General features: G+C 38.1%; 1 protein-coding gene across 3 annotated transcripts in view; it reads left to right on the forward strand.

Annotated features, from left to right (window-relative positions):
• LOC100654125 (C-type lectin domain family 4 member A-like) overlaps positions 1-19,909 on the forward strand; it is a 94,514-nt gene that overhangs the window by 54,742 nt on the left and 19,863 nt on the right. The window contains exons 5-6 of one of the 3 annotated variants that reach the window (XM_010590917.3): positions 15,465-15,620; positions 18,271-18,387. In XM_010590917.3, the coding sequence (XP_010589219.1) occupies positions 15,524-15,620; positions 18,271-18,387 (214 nt within the window). In that variant the 5' untranslated portion in view covers positions 15,465-15,523. Of the gene's footprint in view, positions 1-951; positions 14,693-15,464; positions 15,621-18,270; positions 18,388-19,909 lie in introns of those variants that run through there. The other 2 variants (XR_010321920.1, XR_010321921.1) reach the window with 2 other exon arrangements.

Genomic DNA, 19,909 nt, shown 5'->3' on the forward strand with positions numbered 1-19,909 from the left:
AAACCTGAGATTCAGGGATATTATGTTACTTGCCCAAGATAACAAGGCATGAGTAGCAGATCCAGAGATCTTAACTAGTTCTGTAGACTTCAAAATCAGTGTGTAAAAAACAAACTGTATTGATGCTTTTGACTAGGGAAAATTCTTTTCATCACATAATCCCTTTCATCACTATGGAATTGGCAGAGCCCTCACAGCATAGTGGTTAAGAGCTTAGCTTGTAATCAAAAAGTTGGCAGTTTGAAACCACCAGCTGCTCTTGAAAACACTAAGGGGCAGTTCTACTCAGCCCTACAGGGTCGCTATGAGCCAGAATTGACTCTATGGCAGTGGGTTTGGTTTTATGGAACTGGCAATCCCATGGGAACAGGGAGAAGAATGAACAAGTAGATGAGAGCCTCTGAGATAGCTGATGAGAGGATGTTTAATGTGTCCTGAGTTGCTTGGTAGCAGACTACCAGGTGACATGGGCACAGTTTTCAAGGGAAATGTCAGTGACAGAGATGGAGGAGAAGCTGCTTAAACTTAAGGGTTTTACAAAAGGCGGCAGCATCTTCTATTAAACCCATTGTCTTACAAGGAGTATCTATGTGCCCAAATTTAATGTTTGTCTGTAATTTTAAAACCATTTCTCCAAGATTCTACATATGTGTATAATTATTTAGTACTATGCATTAAGTTGACTTTTCCTACATCCTATATCATGTCAGTACATAATGTAGAAAAGAGACATGAATATTTTAGCTAAGCTTGACAGATTGAAAGACAAATGCCATCGTTTTCCAGTAGAAAACAAAAGTTACCATGTTAAGTAAATAAAGGCATTTTAAACATAGAATTGGACGTATCTGACCTGGGCTCCACTCTCTTCGACTCCAGTGCCCCCAGTCTCTAAGCCGTTCAAAGCATAGTTTGATGAAATAGCCTCATCTTTTTTGTTTCTTCTTTCAGATTCTGGCATCCTGGTGAACCCATATAAAGACTGTTGTTTTTCACAAATTTTTGTAATGGAAATTGGGGCTGGAATGACACACCTTGTGATGTAATTCAAAAGTCAATTTGGGAGATGATGATCTATTTATGAATGGAACATTCTGCATGGACGTGTGGTTGATGGCATTCACCGTGAAAGGACTACTTTGCTCTTTTTGTTTCTGTGGAAGTGTTGTGTAAGGGATAACCATAGAATTTTTCAATAGGCCGTCACCTATTCCACTTACGATAGCATCAGTTCACACATTCATTCATCCATAAAATGTACATTTGTTGAGCATTTTCCGTGTTTCAGAGGCTGTACTAGAGAGCCCTTTTGTAGACACGTGGAGGGAGCCTGAGCTTCCTTTCCTAATTTCTGCCTGACTGCTAACAGATTAGTTACTGCCATAATTAGGTAGTGTTATAATTTGATGTGATTCCTTCTCCTGTCTTTCTCTTTTTAGGGAATGGTCAAAAGCAAAAAATCTCAATCATTACTTTTAATTTCTCTCAGACAGATTTATTGCAATTTATTGCTTTTAACTGAAAGCATATTATGCAACAGCAGGCATACAATACACATCAATTTAAGGTAAGTTCCAGCTTTGGCCCAGTAGACTCTTTGGGCTTCTTAACATCTTCCATGCAGTCTTGGCTTTGAACATAAGGTTCAGACGAAGGGAAATTAGAGATTGAACATTAAGAGATTTAGAATTAGAGAACTAGAGTTCACTGCTGATGAGTTGACCTATAGAATTGCATTCTTCTGGTATTTTTATAATTCTTTTCCTTGGTTCAGTTTTGCAGTTTCTTTGCGTGGATTGCCACTCAAAATGGTCCTTGGTTTTTTTTGCTCCCCTTCTTACTAAAGTTCTTACCCATCATTTTCTTTCTACTACAATATAAAATATACTTACAACAAAGCCTCTAATTCTTTGCCTTGTTGTTGTTGTTTTTAGGTGACGTTGAGCTGGTTCTGACTCATAGCGACACTATGTACAACAGAATGAAACACTGCCCGGTCCTGCACTGTCTTCACAATTGTTTTTATGCTTCAGCCTATTGTTGTAGCCACTGTGTCAATCCATCTTATTGAGTGTCTTACTTCTGTTTTGCTGACCTGCTACTTTACCAAGTATGATGTCCTTCTCCAGGGACTGATCCCTCCTGACAACATGTCCAAAGTAGGTGAGATGAAGTCTTGCCTTCCTTGCTTCTAAGGAGCATTGTGGCTGTACTTCCTCCAAGACAGATTTGTTTGTTCTTCTGACAGCCCAGGGCATATTCGATATTCTTTGCCAATACCATAATTCAAAGGCATCAATTCTTTTTCGCCCTTCCTTATTCATTGTCTGGCTTTCACACACTGTCTTAGTTATCTAGTGCTGTTATAACAGAAATACCATAAGTAGATGGTCTAACAAAGAGAAATTTATATTCTCACAGTAAAGTAGGCTAGAAGTCCAAATTCAGGGCATTAGCTCCAGGGGAAGGCTTTCTGTCTCTGTCAGCTCTGGAGACAGGTCCTTCTCATCAATCTTCCCCTGGATTAGAAGCTTCTCTACACATATTTTTGGGGGACACAATTCAATCCATGACACATGCATATGAGGGGAGTGAAAACGCCATGATTTGGGTCAGGCACACCTTAGTCTTCAAGGTGGCCTCTTTGCTTTTTAACACATTTAAGGGGTCTTTTGCAGCAGATTTGCCCAATGCAATCCATCATTTGATGTCTTGACTGCTACTTCCATGGGTGTTGATTGTGGATCCAAGCAAAATGGAATCCTTGACAACTTCAATCTTTTCTCCATTTATCATGTTGTTGCTTATTGATCCACTTGTGATGATTTGTATTTTCTTTATGTTGAGGTGTAACCATACTGAAGGCTGTGGTCTTTGATCTTCCCCAGGAAGTGCTTCAAGTCCTCTTCACTTTCAGCAAACAAGGTTGTGTTATCTGCATAATGCAGGTTGTTAATGAGTCTCCTTCCAATCTTTATGCTGTGTTCTTCTTATAGTCCAGTGTTTCAGATTATTTGCTCAGCGTACACATTGAATGACTACAGTGAAATGATACAACTCTGACTCACACCTTTCCTGACTTTAAACCATATAGCATCCCCTGGTTCTGTTCGAACAACTGCCTCTTGATCTACGTACAGGTTCCTCATGAGCACAATTAAGTGTTCTGGAATTCCCATTCTTCCCAATGTTATTCATACTTTGTTATAATCCACACAGTCAGTAAAACACAGGTAAACATCTTTCTGGTATTCTCTGCTTTCAGCTATGATCCATGTGATGTCAGCAAAGATATCCCGTGTTCCGTGTCCTCTTCTGAATCTGGGTTTAATTTCTGGCAGTTCCGTATCAATGTATTGCTGCAACTGTTTTTGAATGACCTTCAGCAAAATTTTACCTGTATGTGATATTAACGACATTGTTCAATAATTTTTACATTCTGTTGGATCACGTTTCTTTGGAATGGGTGCAAATATGGATCTTGTCCAGTCATTTGACCAGGTAGTTGTCTTCCAAATTTCTTGGCATAGACAAGTGAGCACCTCCAGCATTTCATCTGTTTGTTGGGACATCTCAATTGGTATCCCGTCATTCTTGTAGCCTTGTTTTCGCCAATGCTTTCCGTGCAGCTTGGACTTCTTCCTTGAATACCATCGATTCTTGATTATTTGCTACCTCCTGTAACATTTGAAGGTTGACTAGTGCTTTTTGGTGCAGTGATTCTTTGTATTCCTTCCACCTGCTTTTGATATTTCCTGCGTCATTCAATATTTTACCCATAGAAGCCTTCAAAATTGCAACTCAAGGCTTGAATTCTTTCTTCAGTTCTTTCAGCTTGAGAAATGTTGAGTATTTTCTTCACTTTTGGTTTTCTAACTCCAGGTCTTTGCACATTTCATTATAATACTCTATTTTGACTTTTTGTGCTGCCTTTTGAAACTTTCTGTTCAGCAATTTTATTACATTATTTCTTCAGTTTGCTTTAGCTACTCTATGTTTAAGAGCAAGTTTCAGAATCTCTTCTGACATCCATTTTGGTCTTTTGTTTCCCAACTTTTTAATGACCTTTTGATTTCTTCATGTATAATATTCTTGTTGTCTTCCCACAACTTGTCTGGTCTTTGGTCATTAGTGTTCAATGCGTCAAATTCATTCTTGAGGTGGTCTCCAAATTCAGGTGGAATATACTCAAGGTCATATTTTGTCTTTTGTGGACTTGTTTTAATTTTCTTCACATTCAACTTGAACTTGCATATGAGCAATTGATTGTCTGTTCCACAGTTGGTTCCTGGCCTTGTTCTGACTGATGATACTGAGGTCCTCCATCATCTCTTTCTATAGATGTAGTCAATTTAATTCCTATGTATTACATCTGATGAGGTCACCATTTATGTTGTTGAAAAAAGGTATTTGTAGTGAAAAGTCACTGGTCTTGCAAAATTCTTTCATGTGATCTCTGGCATTGTTTCTATCACCAAGGCCATATTTTCCAACTACTGATCCTTCTTCTTTGGTTCCAGCTTTCCCATTCCAATCACTATAAACTACCAATGCATCTTGATTGCATGTTTGATGAATTTCAAGCTGCAGAAGTTGGCAAAAATCTTCAATTTTTTCATCTTTAGCATTAGTGGTTGGTGCAAAAATTTGAATAATAGTCATATTAACCGATCTTCCCTGTAGGCATGTGTATATTATTCTGTCACTGACAGTATTATACTTTAAGATATATCTTGAAATTTTCTTTTGATGATGAATGGGATGCCATTGCTCTTCAATTTGTCATTCCCAGCATGGTAGACCATATGATTGTCTGATTCAGAATACCAATATCAGTTCATTCAGCTCATTGATACCTAGGATATTGATCTTTATGAATTCCATTTTGTTTTTGATGACTTCCGATTTTCCTAGATTCATAATTTGTACATTCCATGTTGTGATTATTGATGGATACTTAAAACTGTTTCTTCTCATTTTGAGTCATGCCGCATCAGCAAATGAAGGTCTTGAAAGCTTGACTCCATCCACATCATTAAGGTCGACTCTATTTTGAGGAGGCAGCTCTTCCCCAGTCATATTTTGAGTGCCTTCCAACCTGAGTGGCTCATCTTCCAGCCCTATATCAGATAATGTCCTGCTGCTATTGATAAGGTTTTCAATGGTCAGTTTTCTCAGAAGTAGACAGCCATATCCTTCTTCCTAGACTGTTAGTCTGGAAGCTCTGCTGAAACTTGTCTACCATGGGTGACCCTGCCAGAATTTGACAGACCTGTAGCATAGCTTCCAGCATCACAACACAGCAGCATGCAAGCTACCACAGTACAGCAAACTGACAAAGTGATGGAGGTTACATATGGAACTATATAAAAAAAAAAAAATGCTTATTGCTTTATTTGGCAGATACATTTGACCCTATGAATGAGATGTACCTTGGAATTTTAGGCTCTATATTTGTCTTTATATTTGCTATTAAAAGCAAATAACACCCATTAGGATGGCTATTCTCAGAACAATGCGAAGTACCAAGTCTTTGGATACAGAAAATTAGAACCTTCATCCACCACTGGTGGGACTTTAAAATAATGCAAACTTTGTGGAACATAGTTTGTTGATTCCTCAAAAAGTTACACACAGAATTACCGTATAACCCAGAAATCCCCCTCCTAGGTATATACCCAAAAAATTGAAAGAAGGGACTTAAATGGGTATTTGTACACCAGTGTTCATTGTATCATTATTCATAATAGCCAGAAGGTAGAAACATCCATTCATCAACAGCTATATGGTTAAATGAAAATTAAAAAAATATATATATTTTATCACAATAAAATAATAAACCCCACAAATAAAAATACAAACAAACCTACCAACACTTCAGACACTTTCTGGCCAAGCTACTGCATAGTAAATGGAGAAGGAGGTGACAACTCCATGGAATGTCCAGTACTAGGGGAAATACTTTGCTCATTGGGATTAAAATGATCAATCCGGATGATTTCCTGGAAGGTGGAAATCTGTTGATACCTGACAACCTTTCAGGGCTCTTTTGATATTGATTTTGTTTAGACAATCTTAATATTGAAGCATGGATTAATGGTTCTATCTCTGTCAACACAGAAATCATTAATGAAGCAAAAAAACCCAAAAACAAACAAAAAAACCCACCAAATCTAAAGCCATTGCCATCAAGTTGATTCTGAATCATAGTGGCCCTATAGGGCAGGGCAGAACTGCCCATGAAGTTTCCAAGGCTATAAATCTTTAGGGAAGCAGCTGCCACATCTTTCTCCCTTTGAGCAGCTAGTAGGTTGGAATTGCTGACCTCTTGGATAGCAGCCCATCACTTAACCACTGCACCACCAGGGCTTTCTAACAATGGTGCACACCTTGTGAAAGATGAACTCAGAGGAACAATTCAGAAAGGGAGGGTGAGAATGGCTTCACAACTCGAAGAAAGTAATCAATGTCACTGAATAGTACTTATAGAAATTGTTGAATTGGTGTATGTTTTGCTGTGTATATTCTCAACAACAAGAAAAAAATTTGAAAAAAAGACGAACTCAATGACTCAAGGACAGATGAGATAATGTGACACAATTTCAACGGTATTCAATCAAATGTTTAGTATAGGGGTTTGGTTAAATCAATCATAGTATGTCCACATGAATGGTAAAATTGTTGCAAATGTAATTTTATAATGAAGAACCACTGTTTAGGACTGTGGTGTATATTGTTGGTTTATTCAGCCCTTCTTCCTTAGAAACAAAACTTCAGTGTTAGAGTCATTTTTCTTCAGTTAGCTGAGTTGACTTGGAATGCTGACCTCACATTAAGCTCTGTGTGTTGTTATTGTTAGTTGTCCTCAAGTCAGCTCAATTCTGACTCATGTCAACTCCATGTGTGCAGAGTAGAACTTCTAAATAGGGTTTTCAAGCTGTGCTTTTCAGAAGCAGAGCACCAGACCTGTCTTCCAGGCGCTTGTGTGTGGGTTTGAACTGCCAACCCTTCCCTGTAGTCAAATGCTTAACCATTTGAGTCATCCAGGGGCCCTGATTAATCCAAGGCAATCAAAACAGTCACCTCTCCTATGGATTTGTTTAGGAATAGGCATTAATTGCAATTCATCCAATGAATTTCTTCCTTTTACTAGTTCTCAACCAGAAGGATGTTTACCTGTGTTTTATTGACTATGCACAGGCTTTCGACTGTGTGGATCATAACAAATTATGGATAACATTGTGAAGAATGGGAATTCCAGAACACTTAATTGTGCTCATGAGGAACCTTTACATAGATCAAGAGGCAGTTGTTTGGACAGAACAAGGGGATACTGATTGGTTTAAAGTCAGGAAAGGTGTGTGCCTGGGTTGTATTCTTTCACCATACCTATTCAATCTGTATGCTGAGCAAATAATCTGAGAAGCTGGACTATATGAAGAAGAATGGAGCATCAGGATTGGAGGAAGACTCATTAACAACCTGCGTTATGCAGATGACACAATCTTGCTGGCTGAAAGTTAAGAGGACTTGAAGCTCTTACTAATGAAGATCAAAGACCACAGCCTTCAGTATGGATTGCACCTCAATATAAAACAAAAATCCTCACAACTGGACCAATGAGCAACATCATGATAAACCGAGAAAAGATTGAAGTTGTCAAGGATTTCATTTTACTTGGATCCACAATTAACAGCCATGCAAGCAGCAGTCAAGAAAGCAAAAGACGCATTGCATTGGGCAAATCTGCTTCAAAGGACCTCTTTAAAGTGTTGAAGAGAAAAGATGTCACCTTGAAGACTAAGGTGCACCTGACCCAAGCCATGGTATTTTCAATCGCATTATATGCATGTGAAAGCTGGACAATGAATAAGGAAGACCAAAGAAGAATTGACGCCTTTGAATTGTGGTATTGGTGAAGAATATTGAATATACCATGGACTGCCAAAAGAACAAACAAATCTGTCTTAGAAGTACAACCAGAATGCTCCTTAGAAGCAAGGATGGTGAGACTACATCTTACATACTTTGGACATGTTGTCAGGAGGGATCAGTCCCTGGAGAAGGACATCATGCTTGGCAGAGTACAGGGTCAGTGGAAAAGAGGAAGACCCTCAACGAGGTGGATTGACACAGTGGCTGCAACATTGAGCTCAAGCATAACAACGATTGTAAGGATGGCGCAGAACCAGGCAGTGTTTCATTCTGTTGTGCATAGGGCCACTATGAGTCGGAACCTACTTGACGGCACCTAACAACGACAACAGCAACAATAACAACAACAACTCGTTCTCCTTGGAATCTGTGAATGAATCTCTTCCAATGAACATGAACAAAGAAACCTTTAGTCCTGCTTCCTGCTGATAGTCATTCTATGATCATGAGGGGAACCAACTTTAGGATGACATGAGCACCGGCAAACCAGAGTGGAACCCTGGAAAGAGCTGGGTGTTTAAGGGTATTGTTGAGCCACTGGTTCAATTATCTCTGAAGCCTCCTCTACTCTGAATTTTTAATTGTAAGAACTAATACATTTTCTAATTATTTAAGTGTATTTGAATTCTGACTGATACAAGAAAGCATATTATTTTTATTGCACAAACTTTGTTAGGATATCACATATATAGTAAAATTCTAACATTTTTATAGTATAGTTCAATGATTTTAACAAATGTATACAACTCTATAACCACTACACCAGTTAGTATAAAGAACATTGCCATCACTGAAGAATGTTCCCTTGTGCCCCTACCTTTGACAAGCAGTAATCTGATTTCTACCAACATATATTTATTTTGTGAGCTCTAATGTTTCACATATATGGAGTCATGAAGCATGCTCTTTTGCTTCTACCTTCTTTTACTCAACACGGCTGTGAGACTCATCTTTCTTTTTGCATTATTTCAGCAATACATTTAATTTCATTATGAGCTATATTTTATTGTATGAATGTAATTTGTTTATCTACTCTCCTATTGTTAACCTTTGGATTCTTTCCAATCTGCAAATGGTTAAACGGTTGGCTGTTAACTGAAAGGCTGATATTTATGAACCCTCCCAGTGGCTTTACCTCCTTGGGGAAAAAGACCTGGCAACCTGCTTCTGCAAAGATTACAGCCAAGAAAATCATATGGGGCAGTTCTTCACTTTCCCGTGGGGTCACTATGTGTCAAAAATGATTTATCTGCACTTAACAACAACAACGGCATCACAAAATCCATGAAAATTAGAAACCTGGAATTTAGATGAGATTGTGTTCAAGTTGCTTTTGTATGGAATGTTTTGAAGAGCAAAGGTTTTAAATTTTTGGTGATGTGTAGCTTATCATTTTTTCTTTTATGGCGTTTTCTAAGAAACCTGCACCTACACCAAGTTCATAAAGATTTTCTATGTTTTCTTCTAGAAGTTTTATATTTTTGCCTTTTGTGTTTGAGTCTACAATGTACTTAATAATTAAATATATAGTTTCCAAATATTTTCTCTTAGTCCCTAGGTTGTCTCTTCACTTTGTTGATAAAGTCCTTCGATGCATAAAAGCTTTTCTCATTGTGGTTTTAATTTACATTTCTCAAATGAGTAATGACATTGAAAGTCTTTTTATATGATTATTAGCCATTTATGTCTTCTTTGGTAAAATGTCAACTCAAATATTTTGCCCATTCTCAAATTATTTCTGAGTCGTATTTTTTTTACATATTCTGGATTCAAATCATTTATAATATAAATGATTTGTAAATATTTTCTCACAGTGTGTAGTGTGTTTTTCGCTTTGTGAATTATATATTTTGAAGGGTGAAATTTTGAATTTTAAGGAAATTCAATTTATCAATTTTTTTCTTTTCTGAGTTGTGTTTCTGGTGTCATATCTAAAAAATCTTTGCCTAGCCAAAAGTCTCAACTATTGCTTTTAGAAATAATAATGTGACAAGAACCTGGACTTAGATTTCTAAGTTTTTGAAACATATTCGTTCCGAACTAGTCAGGGATATTTAACCAGTGAGGGAAAGAACTAATGAGGATGACTTATTTAAAGTGATAAAATTAATTAGTACTGTTAATGTTACTCATTTCAAGGCTGCATTTTATTAAAGGCTCTGTAGTTAGATTAAGTATAGAATTCTTTCATTTTTTTCTTAGTCATCTGCACTGACTTATAAGCCTTCTCATGCTACTGGTGTTTACTGACTCCTCAACTAGAGGACACGAGTAATTTCTGAAGTGTAAAGTTATAACTTAAAGGTGGCATCAAAAATATCAAGTACAAATAAAGGTGAATGATTATGCTAATCCATGCTCAGGATCTTACATACGTTTTGGTGAAAATTAGTCAGATCTTTATATAACTAGTATCTTCTAGGTGCTCTGGTACTCCAGTGATTAAGAGCTCAGGCAGCAAACCAAAAGGTCAGCCATTCAAATCCACCAGCCTCTCCTTGGAAACCCTATGGTGTAGTTCTACTCTGTCCTATAGGGTCGCTATGAGTTGGAATTGACTTGACATCAATGGGTTTTTAGTATCGTCTAAGGAAAATATAATGTATATGTATGTAAAAGTAATGTTTGGACTGGCCTGTGTCTCTAGTGAAAAGATTAACACATTCTTAAAAATGTATTTAAAAAGTTGTTCTCAAAACATTTTGTCTTTACATTTAGTGGTAACCAAATATTCAATTGTGAGTTCAGTTCCCAAAATGTAAGCTATAGCCTACTTAGCTTGCTGTTTGCCAAGGATGTGCTTTACCTCAAGTTACAATACTGAGGGATTCTATGGGGAATATATTAAATGATGTAGGATGCATCAGAAGAAGATGAAAGGAATACACAGAGTCACTATACCAAAAAGAATTGGTCGACATTCAACTATTTCAGGAGGTAGAATATGATCAGGAACCAGTAGTACTGCATTGAAGGCATTGGCAAAAAATAAGGCTTCAGGAGTTGATCGAATACCAATTGAGATATTTCAACCAATGAATGTAGCACTGGAAGTGATCGCTTGTCTATGCTAAGAAATTTGGCAAACAGCAACGTGGTCAACCAACTGGAAGAGATCCATATTTATGCCTATTCCCAAGAAAAGTGATCCAACTGAATGTCGAAATTTTCCAATAATATCACTAATATCACATGCGAGTAAAATTTTGCTGAAGATCATTCAAAAGGGAGTGGAGCAGTATATCGACAGATAACTGCCAGAAATTCAAGCCAGATTCAGAAGAGGACATAGAACCAGGGATATCATTGCTGATGTCAAATGGATCCTGGGTAAAAGAAGAGAAATCCGGAAAGATGTTTATCTGTATTTTATTGACTATACAAAGGCATTTGACTATGTGGATTATAACAAATTATGGATAACATTGGGAAGAATGGGAATTCCAGAACACTTAACTGTGCTCATGAGGAACCTGTACGTAGATCAAGAGGCAGTGGTTCCAACTTTCCCATTCCAACTACCAGTAATTATCAATGCATCCTGATCGCATGTTCCATCAATTTCAGACTGCAGAAGTTGGTAAAAATCTTCGATTTCTTCATCTTTGGCTTTACTGGTTGGTGTGTAAGTTGAATAATAGTTGTATTAACTGGTCTTCCTTGTAAACGTTTGGCTATTACCCTATCGCTGACAGCATTGTACTTCAGGATAGATCTCGAGATGTTCTTTTTCATGGTAAATGCAGCGCCATTCCTCTTCAAGTTGTCATTCTCAGCATAGTAGACCACATGATTGTCTGTTTCAAAATGGCCAATACCAGTCTATTTCAGCTCATCAATGCCTAGGATATTGATGTTTATGCATTTCATATCTGACGATTTCCAATTTTTCTAGAGTCATACTTCGTACATTCCGTGTCCTGATTATTAGTGGATGTTTGCAGCTGTTTCTTCTCATTTTGAGTTGTGCCACGTCAGCAAATGAAGGTCTCGAAAGCTTGATGTCATTAAGATCAACTCTACTTTGAGGAGGCAACTCTTCCCCAGTAGTATTTTGAGTGTCTTCCAACCAGAGGGCTCATCTTGTACTATATCAGACAATGTTTTGCTGCTATTCATAAGGTTTCCACTGGCTAATTCTTTTCAGAAGTAGCCTGCTGGGTCCTTCTTCCTAGTCTGTCTTAGTCTGAAACCTCAGCTGAAACCTGTCCACCACAAATGACCCTGCTGGTGTTTGGATACTTGTGGCATAGCTTCCAGTATCACAGCAACACTCAAGCCATCGCAGTACGACAAACTGACAGACAAGTGGGTTAATTGTATGAGACTCGTGTAAAAAGAATAATCAGTAGTAGTGGGGCTGGGCACCCTCATACGTTTTCATTTGTCACCAGCCACTACATGAATTCAATTCCTTTTTTTGGTAAAAAACCTTTAATATTCTTATAGTTCTAAGGAACCACAGAGTCTTGAATTTGAAAGAGATCTTAATGACAATTTTGCAAAAAAGCATCTTTTTTTAGTAACATCCCTAAATGACAATTATATGATATCCTTGAAAATAGACCTTTTATAATATAAAGTTGGGTTTTGGAATCATTAAGCCTGAGTTAAAACATAAAAATCTATTTTTACTAGATATGTGACTTTGGCCAAATGAAGAATAACTATACATATTTTTCAGGTTCTCACTGGCCAAATATAAGGAAATTAGAGCATTAAAAATAAATAATGATGGTGGGGGTGGTCTTATACCATTCAATAAACTAGATAACAATCATCCCATAAACTCAAAACCAAACCCATTGCCATCGAGTCAATCCTGACTCATAGTGACCCTATAGGACAGAGTTGAAGTGCCCCATTGGGTTTCCAAGGAGGAGCTAGTGGACTCAAACTGCCAACTTTTGGTTAGCAGCCAAATGCTTAACCACTGGGCCACCAAAGCCCATACTTTATTACAAAATAATGTAAGCCGATGAGGAGTGAGATACATATATAGTTTTAAAGACCCTTCCCACAAAATAGTTTTGATGACAAAAGGGGAAAAATGTAACTTTATAGTGGAGAAGTTTGGCGGATATCACCTTAATTAGCTGATCAAAGGGAAACATCAATAAAGGGAGAAGTTGAAATTGTCTACCATTTGATAGGATGTAATGATAAGAAAATAACATCATTTTTGGGGTATTCCTGCCTATGAAAAACACCAGACAAAACCAATTTCCATGAATTCTGCAAAATAATTGGACTTCTCAAGTGTCAGTCATGAAAGTTCAGGGAAGACAGGTATAGTTGCAGTCTGAAGAAGACTAATGAGACATATTATTGAGACAATTGGGAAAACTGGAATAGGGTCTGAGGATTAAATGATAGTAACGTGTCAGCATAGGAACCTTAGTTGCGCAGTGGTTAAGTACTTGGCTGCTAACCAAAAGATGGGCAGTTCAAACCCACCAGCCGCTCCATGAGAGAAAGATGTTGTAATCTGTTTCTGGGAAGATTACAGCATTGTAATCTTTAGTACTGCCCCTGTGGGACAGTTGTACTGTGTCCAATATGGTTGCTATGAGTTGGAATTGACTTGATGGCAATAGGTAATGTATCAATAAGGCGACTGGGTGGTAAAAACGGTTAAATGCTCAACTACTAACCCAAAGATTGGCAGTTCAAACCCATCCAGAGGTGCCCTGGAAGAAAAGCCTGGCAATTTGCTTTCCCAAAATGGTCCATTGAAACTCACATGGAGCACAGTTCTTTGACACACATGCGGTATGCATGAGTTGGAATCAACTCTACAGCAACTGGCTTAATGTATCAGTGTTAATTTCTTGATTTTGAAGATTATATTTTGGTTAAGCAGGAGAAGTTCCTCGAATGAAGAAAATACACATTAAGTATTTGGAGGTGATGGGGTATCAGATCAGCAACTTATTCTCAAATGGCTCAAGAAAAAAGTTTGGTACTTGTAACTTTTCAAAGTTTATGGTTGTTCCAAACAAAGAAACAAACAAAAATTGTGTGAGGTTAAATAGGTGTGCTTGTAACTCACATTGGAAGGAGATCATGAAGGAGTTTCAACCTGGAGTGCTCATGTCCACTGTGGCCCATGCTGGATATCTCAGGCTGGTTTCTCTAGAGAAACAAAATTAGTAAAGTGTATATATATATACACACACACAAACACACACACAGAGAGAGAGAGAGAGAGAGAGAGAGAGAAAGATTTAGATCAAGGAAACGGCACACAAGCTTGTAGAGGCTGGAATGTCCCAAGTCAATGGGTCAGGATAGAGGATTCTTCTGAATCACTTAGCCGCAGAGGCTGGCAAACCAAAGATCAGTAGGTCTTGCTCACAGGCTGATAAGTTTGATGAATCCCAAGATCAGTAGGCAAGACCACAGATAAGCTGTTAGCTCACATTCTAAGAACTGGAGGTCAGATGAACAGCAACCACCTGCAGGATCCAGTAGCAGCAGAAAACCCCTATGCCTTGCTAGGCTATCTCCTTATAATCAGTGCAGACCACACACCCAGGGAAACTCCCTTTCAACTCATTGGCTGCTCACCACAGATCCCATCATGGAGGTGATCACATAATATCAAATCTCAACATGGAAGTGGTCACAATATCATAGGACTGCCAAACCACTGAGAATCATGGCCCAGCCAAGTTGACACACAACATTAGCCATCCAACCAGGATATTTTGAATGTCCAGTTTCCCTTGCAACCATGTCCACTATCCAAGGTTTTCTGCTGACTTGGAAAGTCAGCTGCTATCATTGATCTTCTTGTTGAAGTTCCCTCTGCCTTGGGATATTACTTCAGACTGCAAGAGTCAGACTTGGGGAAGTGTATTGGGTGATATTGATGGTGGTGAATTTTCTTACTCTTAACTGATATTGTTGTTGTGTGCTGTTGAGTTTATTTTGACTCATAGCAACCCTATATGACAGAGTAGAGTTGTTGTATAGGGTTTCCTAGGTTGCGGTCTTTAAGGGAGCAGACCATAAGATCTTTTGTCCCACCAAACAGCTGAGTGAGTTCGACCTGCCAAACTTTGGGTTAGCAGCTGAGAGCTTAACCATTGTGCCACCAGTGGGCTATTTGAACCCATATGCACCCACATGCAAACATAATTATTTGAATTTCATTCTTCCTGGTTAATTCAGAGAACGCAGTTCTCAGGGAAGATTCTCTAACCACTTGGTTCCTCTTTTTTTTTTTTTCTTCCTATTTCAATTGGGTCGCTGTGGGTCGGAATCGACTCGACGGCAACTGTTTTTATTTTTTTCCCCACCCTATGATTTCCCACTTTTTACATTTGCTAGAGTATGTGTAAAGACTGTGGTTCTCAGGGTACTGCTCCTGGGGATTGGGCCTCTGTAGACTGTCTTCATATTGATGTTTTTAGTTTTCACGGGATACTTCTCAGGGGTACTTGCCCATTTGGGACCTCTGCCCTCATGTAGTTGAGTGATAGAAAGTATTGCAATTTAGCATCATGTTTGTTCTCATTTTTAAGATATTTTAAGGAAGGGATGAAACAAATTTTCTGAAGAAAGCAAAAGACTTCTTCTCAATATGGCTTCGGAGAGCACTTTTACTAACATCACTTATGCTGAAGTGAAGTTCAAAAATGAATCCAACACCTCAGGTGCCAACACAGAGCGTCCTGCAGGTAAGAAATGTTTTCTGGTGGTCAGAGTTGGTGATGAGATGAAGAATGAAGAGAAGGTATTATAAATGAGACATAGACGATTGTTATGGTTTGAATTGTGTCCCAAAATGTGTGTTAAATTGGCTATGTCATGATTCCCAATACATGTGACTGTCCAACATTTTGTCATCTGATGCGATTTTCCTATGTGTTGTTAATGATACCTCTATGATGTTAATGAGGCAGGATTAGAGGTAGTTATGTTAATGAGGCAGAACTTAATCTACAAGATTAGATTGTATTTTAAGTCAATCTCTTTTAAGATATAAAAGAGAGAAGCAAACAGAGAGCCCTCCTACCACCAAGAAAGCAGAGCTGGCAGCAGGGCATGTCTTTTGGACCTGGGGTCCCCGCACTGAGAAGCTCCTAGAGCATTGGAAGATTGATGACAAGGATCTTTACCCAGCGCCAACAGAGAAAGCCTACACCTGGATCTGTCAACTTGAATTCAGTCTTGTAACTGCCGGGACTGTGAAAGAATAAATTATTCTTCATTAAAGCCATCCACTTGTGGTATTTCTATTATAGCAGCACTAGGTAGGTAACTAAGACAGTGATGTTAATTGCTGGTTCTGTGACTGGCCATGACTGGAAACACTGAGGATTCCTATAAGACTGAATTGCCTCTAGGTAAGTCGTTAAGGAGTTGTGCAGTAAAATGATGGGGGAAGAAAAGATAAGATGACCCTGTCTTTAGCCTTAACTCTGGTAACTATGAGAAAACTAAGGTGTCAGAAATCAACTACAGTCCCATGCTAATGAAAGCACTAATGATTCTGAGGAATTGTGCTTCTGTGCCTTCCAAGGCTCAGTGGCGCTGGGGTCCAATCACTGGGTCCAGTTCATGAACCGTGTCCGGCCTACACAGGAGTTATTGATGTATTAGTGCACTTTGGGTGAAGAATGTTGAGGGTGTGCTTTTTAATTCTGGACTGAAGGGAAACAAAGAGCATTGTAGATGAACGACTAGAAAGCCTAACAAAGAAATCAAGTGCGTTAAATCTGCAGGGAAAATTTTCTTAAATCAGAAAATCCATTGCATATTGTATCTCCAAGACAGACTCAATTAATTAGACTTGGGAGTTGATAAAATGTAATTTGAGTGGCAAGTATATTTTCTTAGATACAGAGCAAAAGAGATTTTAAAAAAATGCATAGATACTACAAGAAATTATGGGAGAGGGTCAGGATTGCTCAGGCTTTTCAAAAACATTTCTCTGGAGATATGAGCAAGTGTGAAGGGATACTCTTTTTCCCTCTTTAAAGACTTTTTATCATTTTTTTATTTTGTTATTATTGTTATTGTTAGGTGCCATGGAGTCAGTTCCAACTCATACCAACCCTATGCACAACAGAAAGAAAAATTTCCAGGTTGCACCATCTTTACAATTATTCCTATGTTTGAGCCCATTGTTACAGCCACTGTGTCAATCCATCTTGAGAGTCTTCCTTTTTTTGGCTGACCTTCTATTTTAGCAATGTGATGTCCTTCTCTAGGGACTGGTCCCTCCTGATAACGTGTCCGAAGAATACGAAGATGAAGTCTCGCCATACTTCTTCCAGTGCACATTCTGGCTGTACTTCTTCCAAGACAGATTTGTTCTTCTGTTGGTCCATTCTGTATTATACATTTAATAATGTTCACTATAGAAAAAATTATCAGCTAGAGGTACACAAAAATTTAAATTATACTTAATCTTACCATCCAGAAATAAACATTTACATTTTCGTGTATATCCTTTCAGGTATAAATATACATAAATATGTATATGTATTTTTTTCTAAATATGAGATCACATTATACAATACTGAGGTCCTCCTCTCCCAACTTGACAATATAACTTTCAGAAAGTAATTCTTAACTACGAAGTGAGACCTAAAACAAACTGACCTTATCGTAAGGAAATGATCAGGAATGATTATAAAGATTTATCTCCTGTAGCATTACTCAGAGTCCCTGGGTGGTGTAAATAGTTAAGTGATTGACTATTAGGCAAGAGGTTTTCAGTTTGAGTCCACCCCAGTGGCACGTTGGAAGACAGGCCTGGCAATCTGTTTCTGAAAGGTCACAGCCATGAAAACCCTATGGAGCAGTACTGCTCTGCATGCATGGGGTCCTCAGGAGTTGGAATCTACTCAACAGCAACTAACAACAACAACAGCATTATTTAAGGTGGTTAAAAATGTAAACAGTTTAGAGCGTTATTTAAATATATAACAAAATATCATGTGACCATAATAGTGTTAAAGAAGAAAATGTGGTGGTAAAAATGTTCATGGTATAGTGTAAAGGAAAACAGTGGACCAGATATCAGTATTTATGGTGTGTCAATTATGTGGGAAAATGTGCATATAGGTACATATGCTTTAAAAATTGCTGGAAGGATGGATAGCAAAGTATAATAGTTATCTGTCAATAATAGGAAATTGGGCTTTTATGTATTTTCTAAAGTTTCTACAGTGAACATTATTATTTCCTTCACATTCCTTTTTATATTATTATTATTTCAAATGTCATATAGTTAGTAACTGCGTGTCATCCAAGAAAAGGAAGAAAAGGGAGCAGGAACAGAATTTATAACTGATGGATCTAATTTGATTTTTCCTGCAGCTCCCAAAGAGAAAACCAGCCCTCAGCAAAGTAATCCTGGTTTTCCCAAGCAGCTTCTTGCCTCATTGTTGATACTTCTGCTGCTATTGGCAATCTCATCCTTTATTGCTTTTATCAGTAAGTATGCCGCCTGAATCAGTAAGGAATGTCTGCCTTACACGGACAGAGGGTGTCAATTAGATACTGACATTTAACGATGGGTTTATCCAAAACTGTGGAGAAGTTTTCTCTGAGGGATACATAATTAGTGGGAGTTTACTGGGAATTTTAAGGAGCCCTGGTGGTGCAGTGGTTACAATGGAAAGGTGCTAACTGAAAGGTCAGTGGTTTGAATCCCCATTGCATTTTCAGCCTATTTATTTTTTTGTGAGTTCTAAAAGATAATTTAGCAAATAGGTGAATTTCTGCATATCTTTGGCTATAAGAGTTTATCTAATTTTTTAAAAGATATAATAGCCAGTATATTTTGTCATTCAATAAGCAGTGATGGGCAGCTACTGTATGTCACGCATTATGCCAGCCAGAGAGGCCAGCCATAGCCATAGCCCTGGGTCTCAAGAACTGCAGGGAATGGTGCTAGAGGTAGTCAAATGAACCAGTGGTTATAATGTTATATGGTAAGTGTTTACTGGAAGTAATTACAGGAGGCTGGGCTAGGCTTCCTAAAGGAGTTGACATCTGGGCTTAGTTAAGAAGGGAGTGTAGAGCACATTATAAAAGAAGCTGTGTGTATATTTTTGGGAATATAAATACGGGTGGAAGAAACATATAGGGCTAAGGGAGGAACTATTAGAGGTGAAGTTGTAGATGGGAGAAATAAGTAAGCTCAGAAAATGTAGAGTGTTGTGCACCATTCTAAGAAGTCTGGATTTTTTCCTGAAGGTTATTATATCATTTATGTTTTGTTGCCTAATAAACCAATCTAAATCTTAGTGGACTAAAACAACAACTCTTTAAGTCATGATTTTGTGGGTTGACAATTTGGGCTGGGCTCAGCTTGGAGGCTCTTCTGGGCTGGGCTGAGTTCACTCATGCATACATTGTCAGGTGCCAGTCACCTAGGCAACTCAGCTTCTGAGGCTTAGCTAGATGTTGGCTGGAATAGCAGGGCAATTATTCACCAGGCTAGCCTGGGCTTCTTCACATAGCAACTTTCAGGCTCCCAAGAATGAAAGTAGAAGTAAACTAAGCCTCTTAAAGTCTAGGCTTGGAACTGGCACATTTTTATTTCTATGTTCTATTGGCCAAAGGAAGTCATAATGCCAGCCCAGATCCAAGTTGTGTAGAAATAAACCCCATTTCTTGACGGGAAAAGCTGTGAAGTCACATTGCAAAGTGATGTGGCTACAAGGAAGGATAGAGAATTGTAGCAATTTTTGCGGTGTGTCACAGCCACGTAGACCCAGTGAAGAATTTTAAGGAACGAAGTGATATAATCAAACATGACTTATAGAAATAAGCTTTTGGCAGAAGAAAATGAATATATGGATAAAATTGGAGGCAAAGAGAACAAGTATAATGCTAATTCATCAATCCAATGGAGAAATAGTGAGAGCTTTTTTTCTTTTTGACCTAAGTCTAGTACCAGTGAAGAGAAAGAAGAGGATCTTAGTGAAGAAAAAGATGACTGGGGTGAGAA

Source organism: Loxodonta africana, chromosome 4 (genome assembly GCF_030014295.1).
Source record: "Loxodonta africana isolate mLoxAfr1 chromosome 4, mLoxAfr1.hap2, whole genome shotgun sequence".
NCBI classification, from domain to species: Eukaryota; Metazoa; Chordata; class Mammalia; order Proboscidea; family Elephantidae; genus Loxodonta; species Loxodonta africana.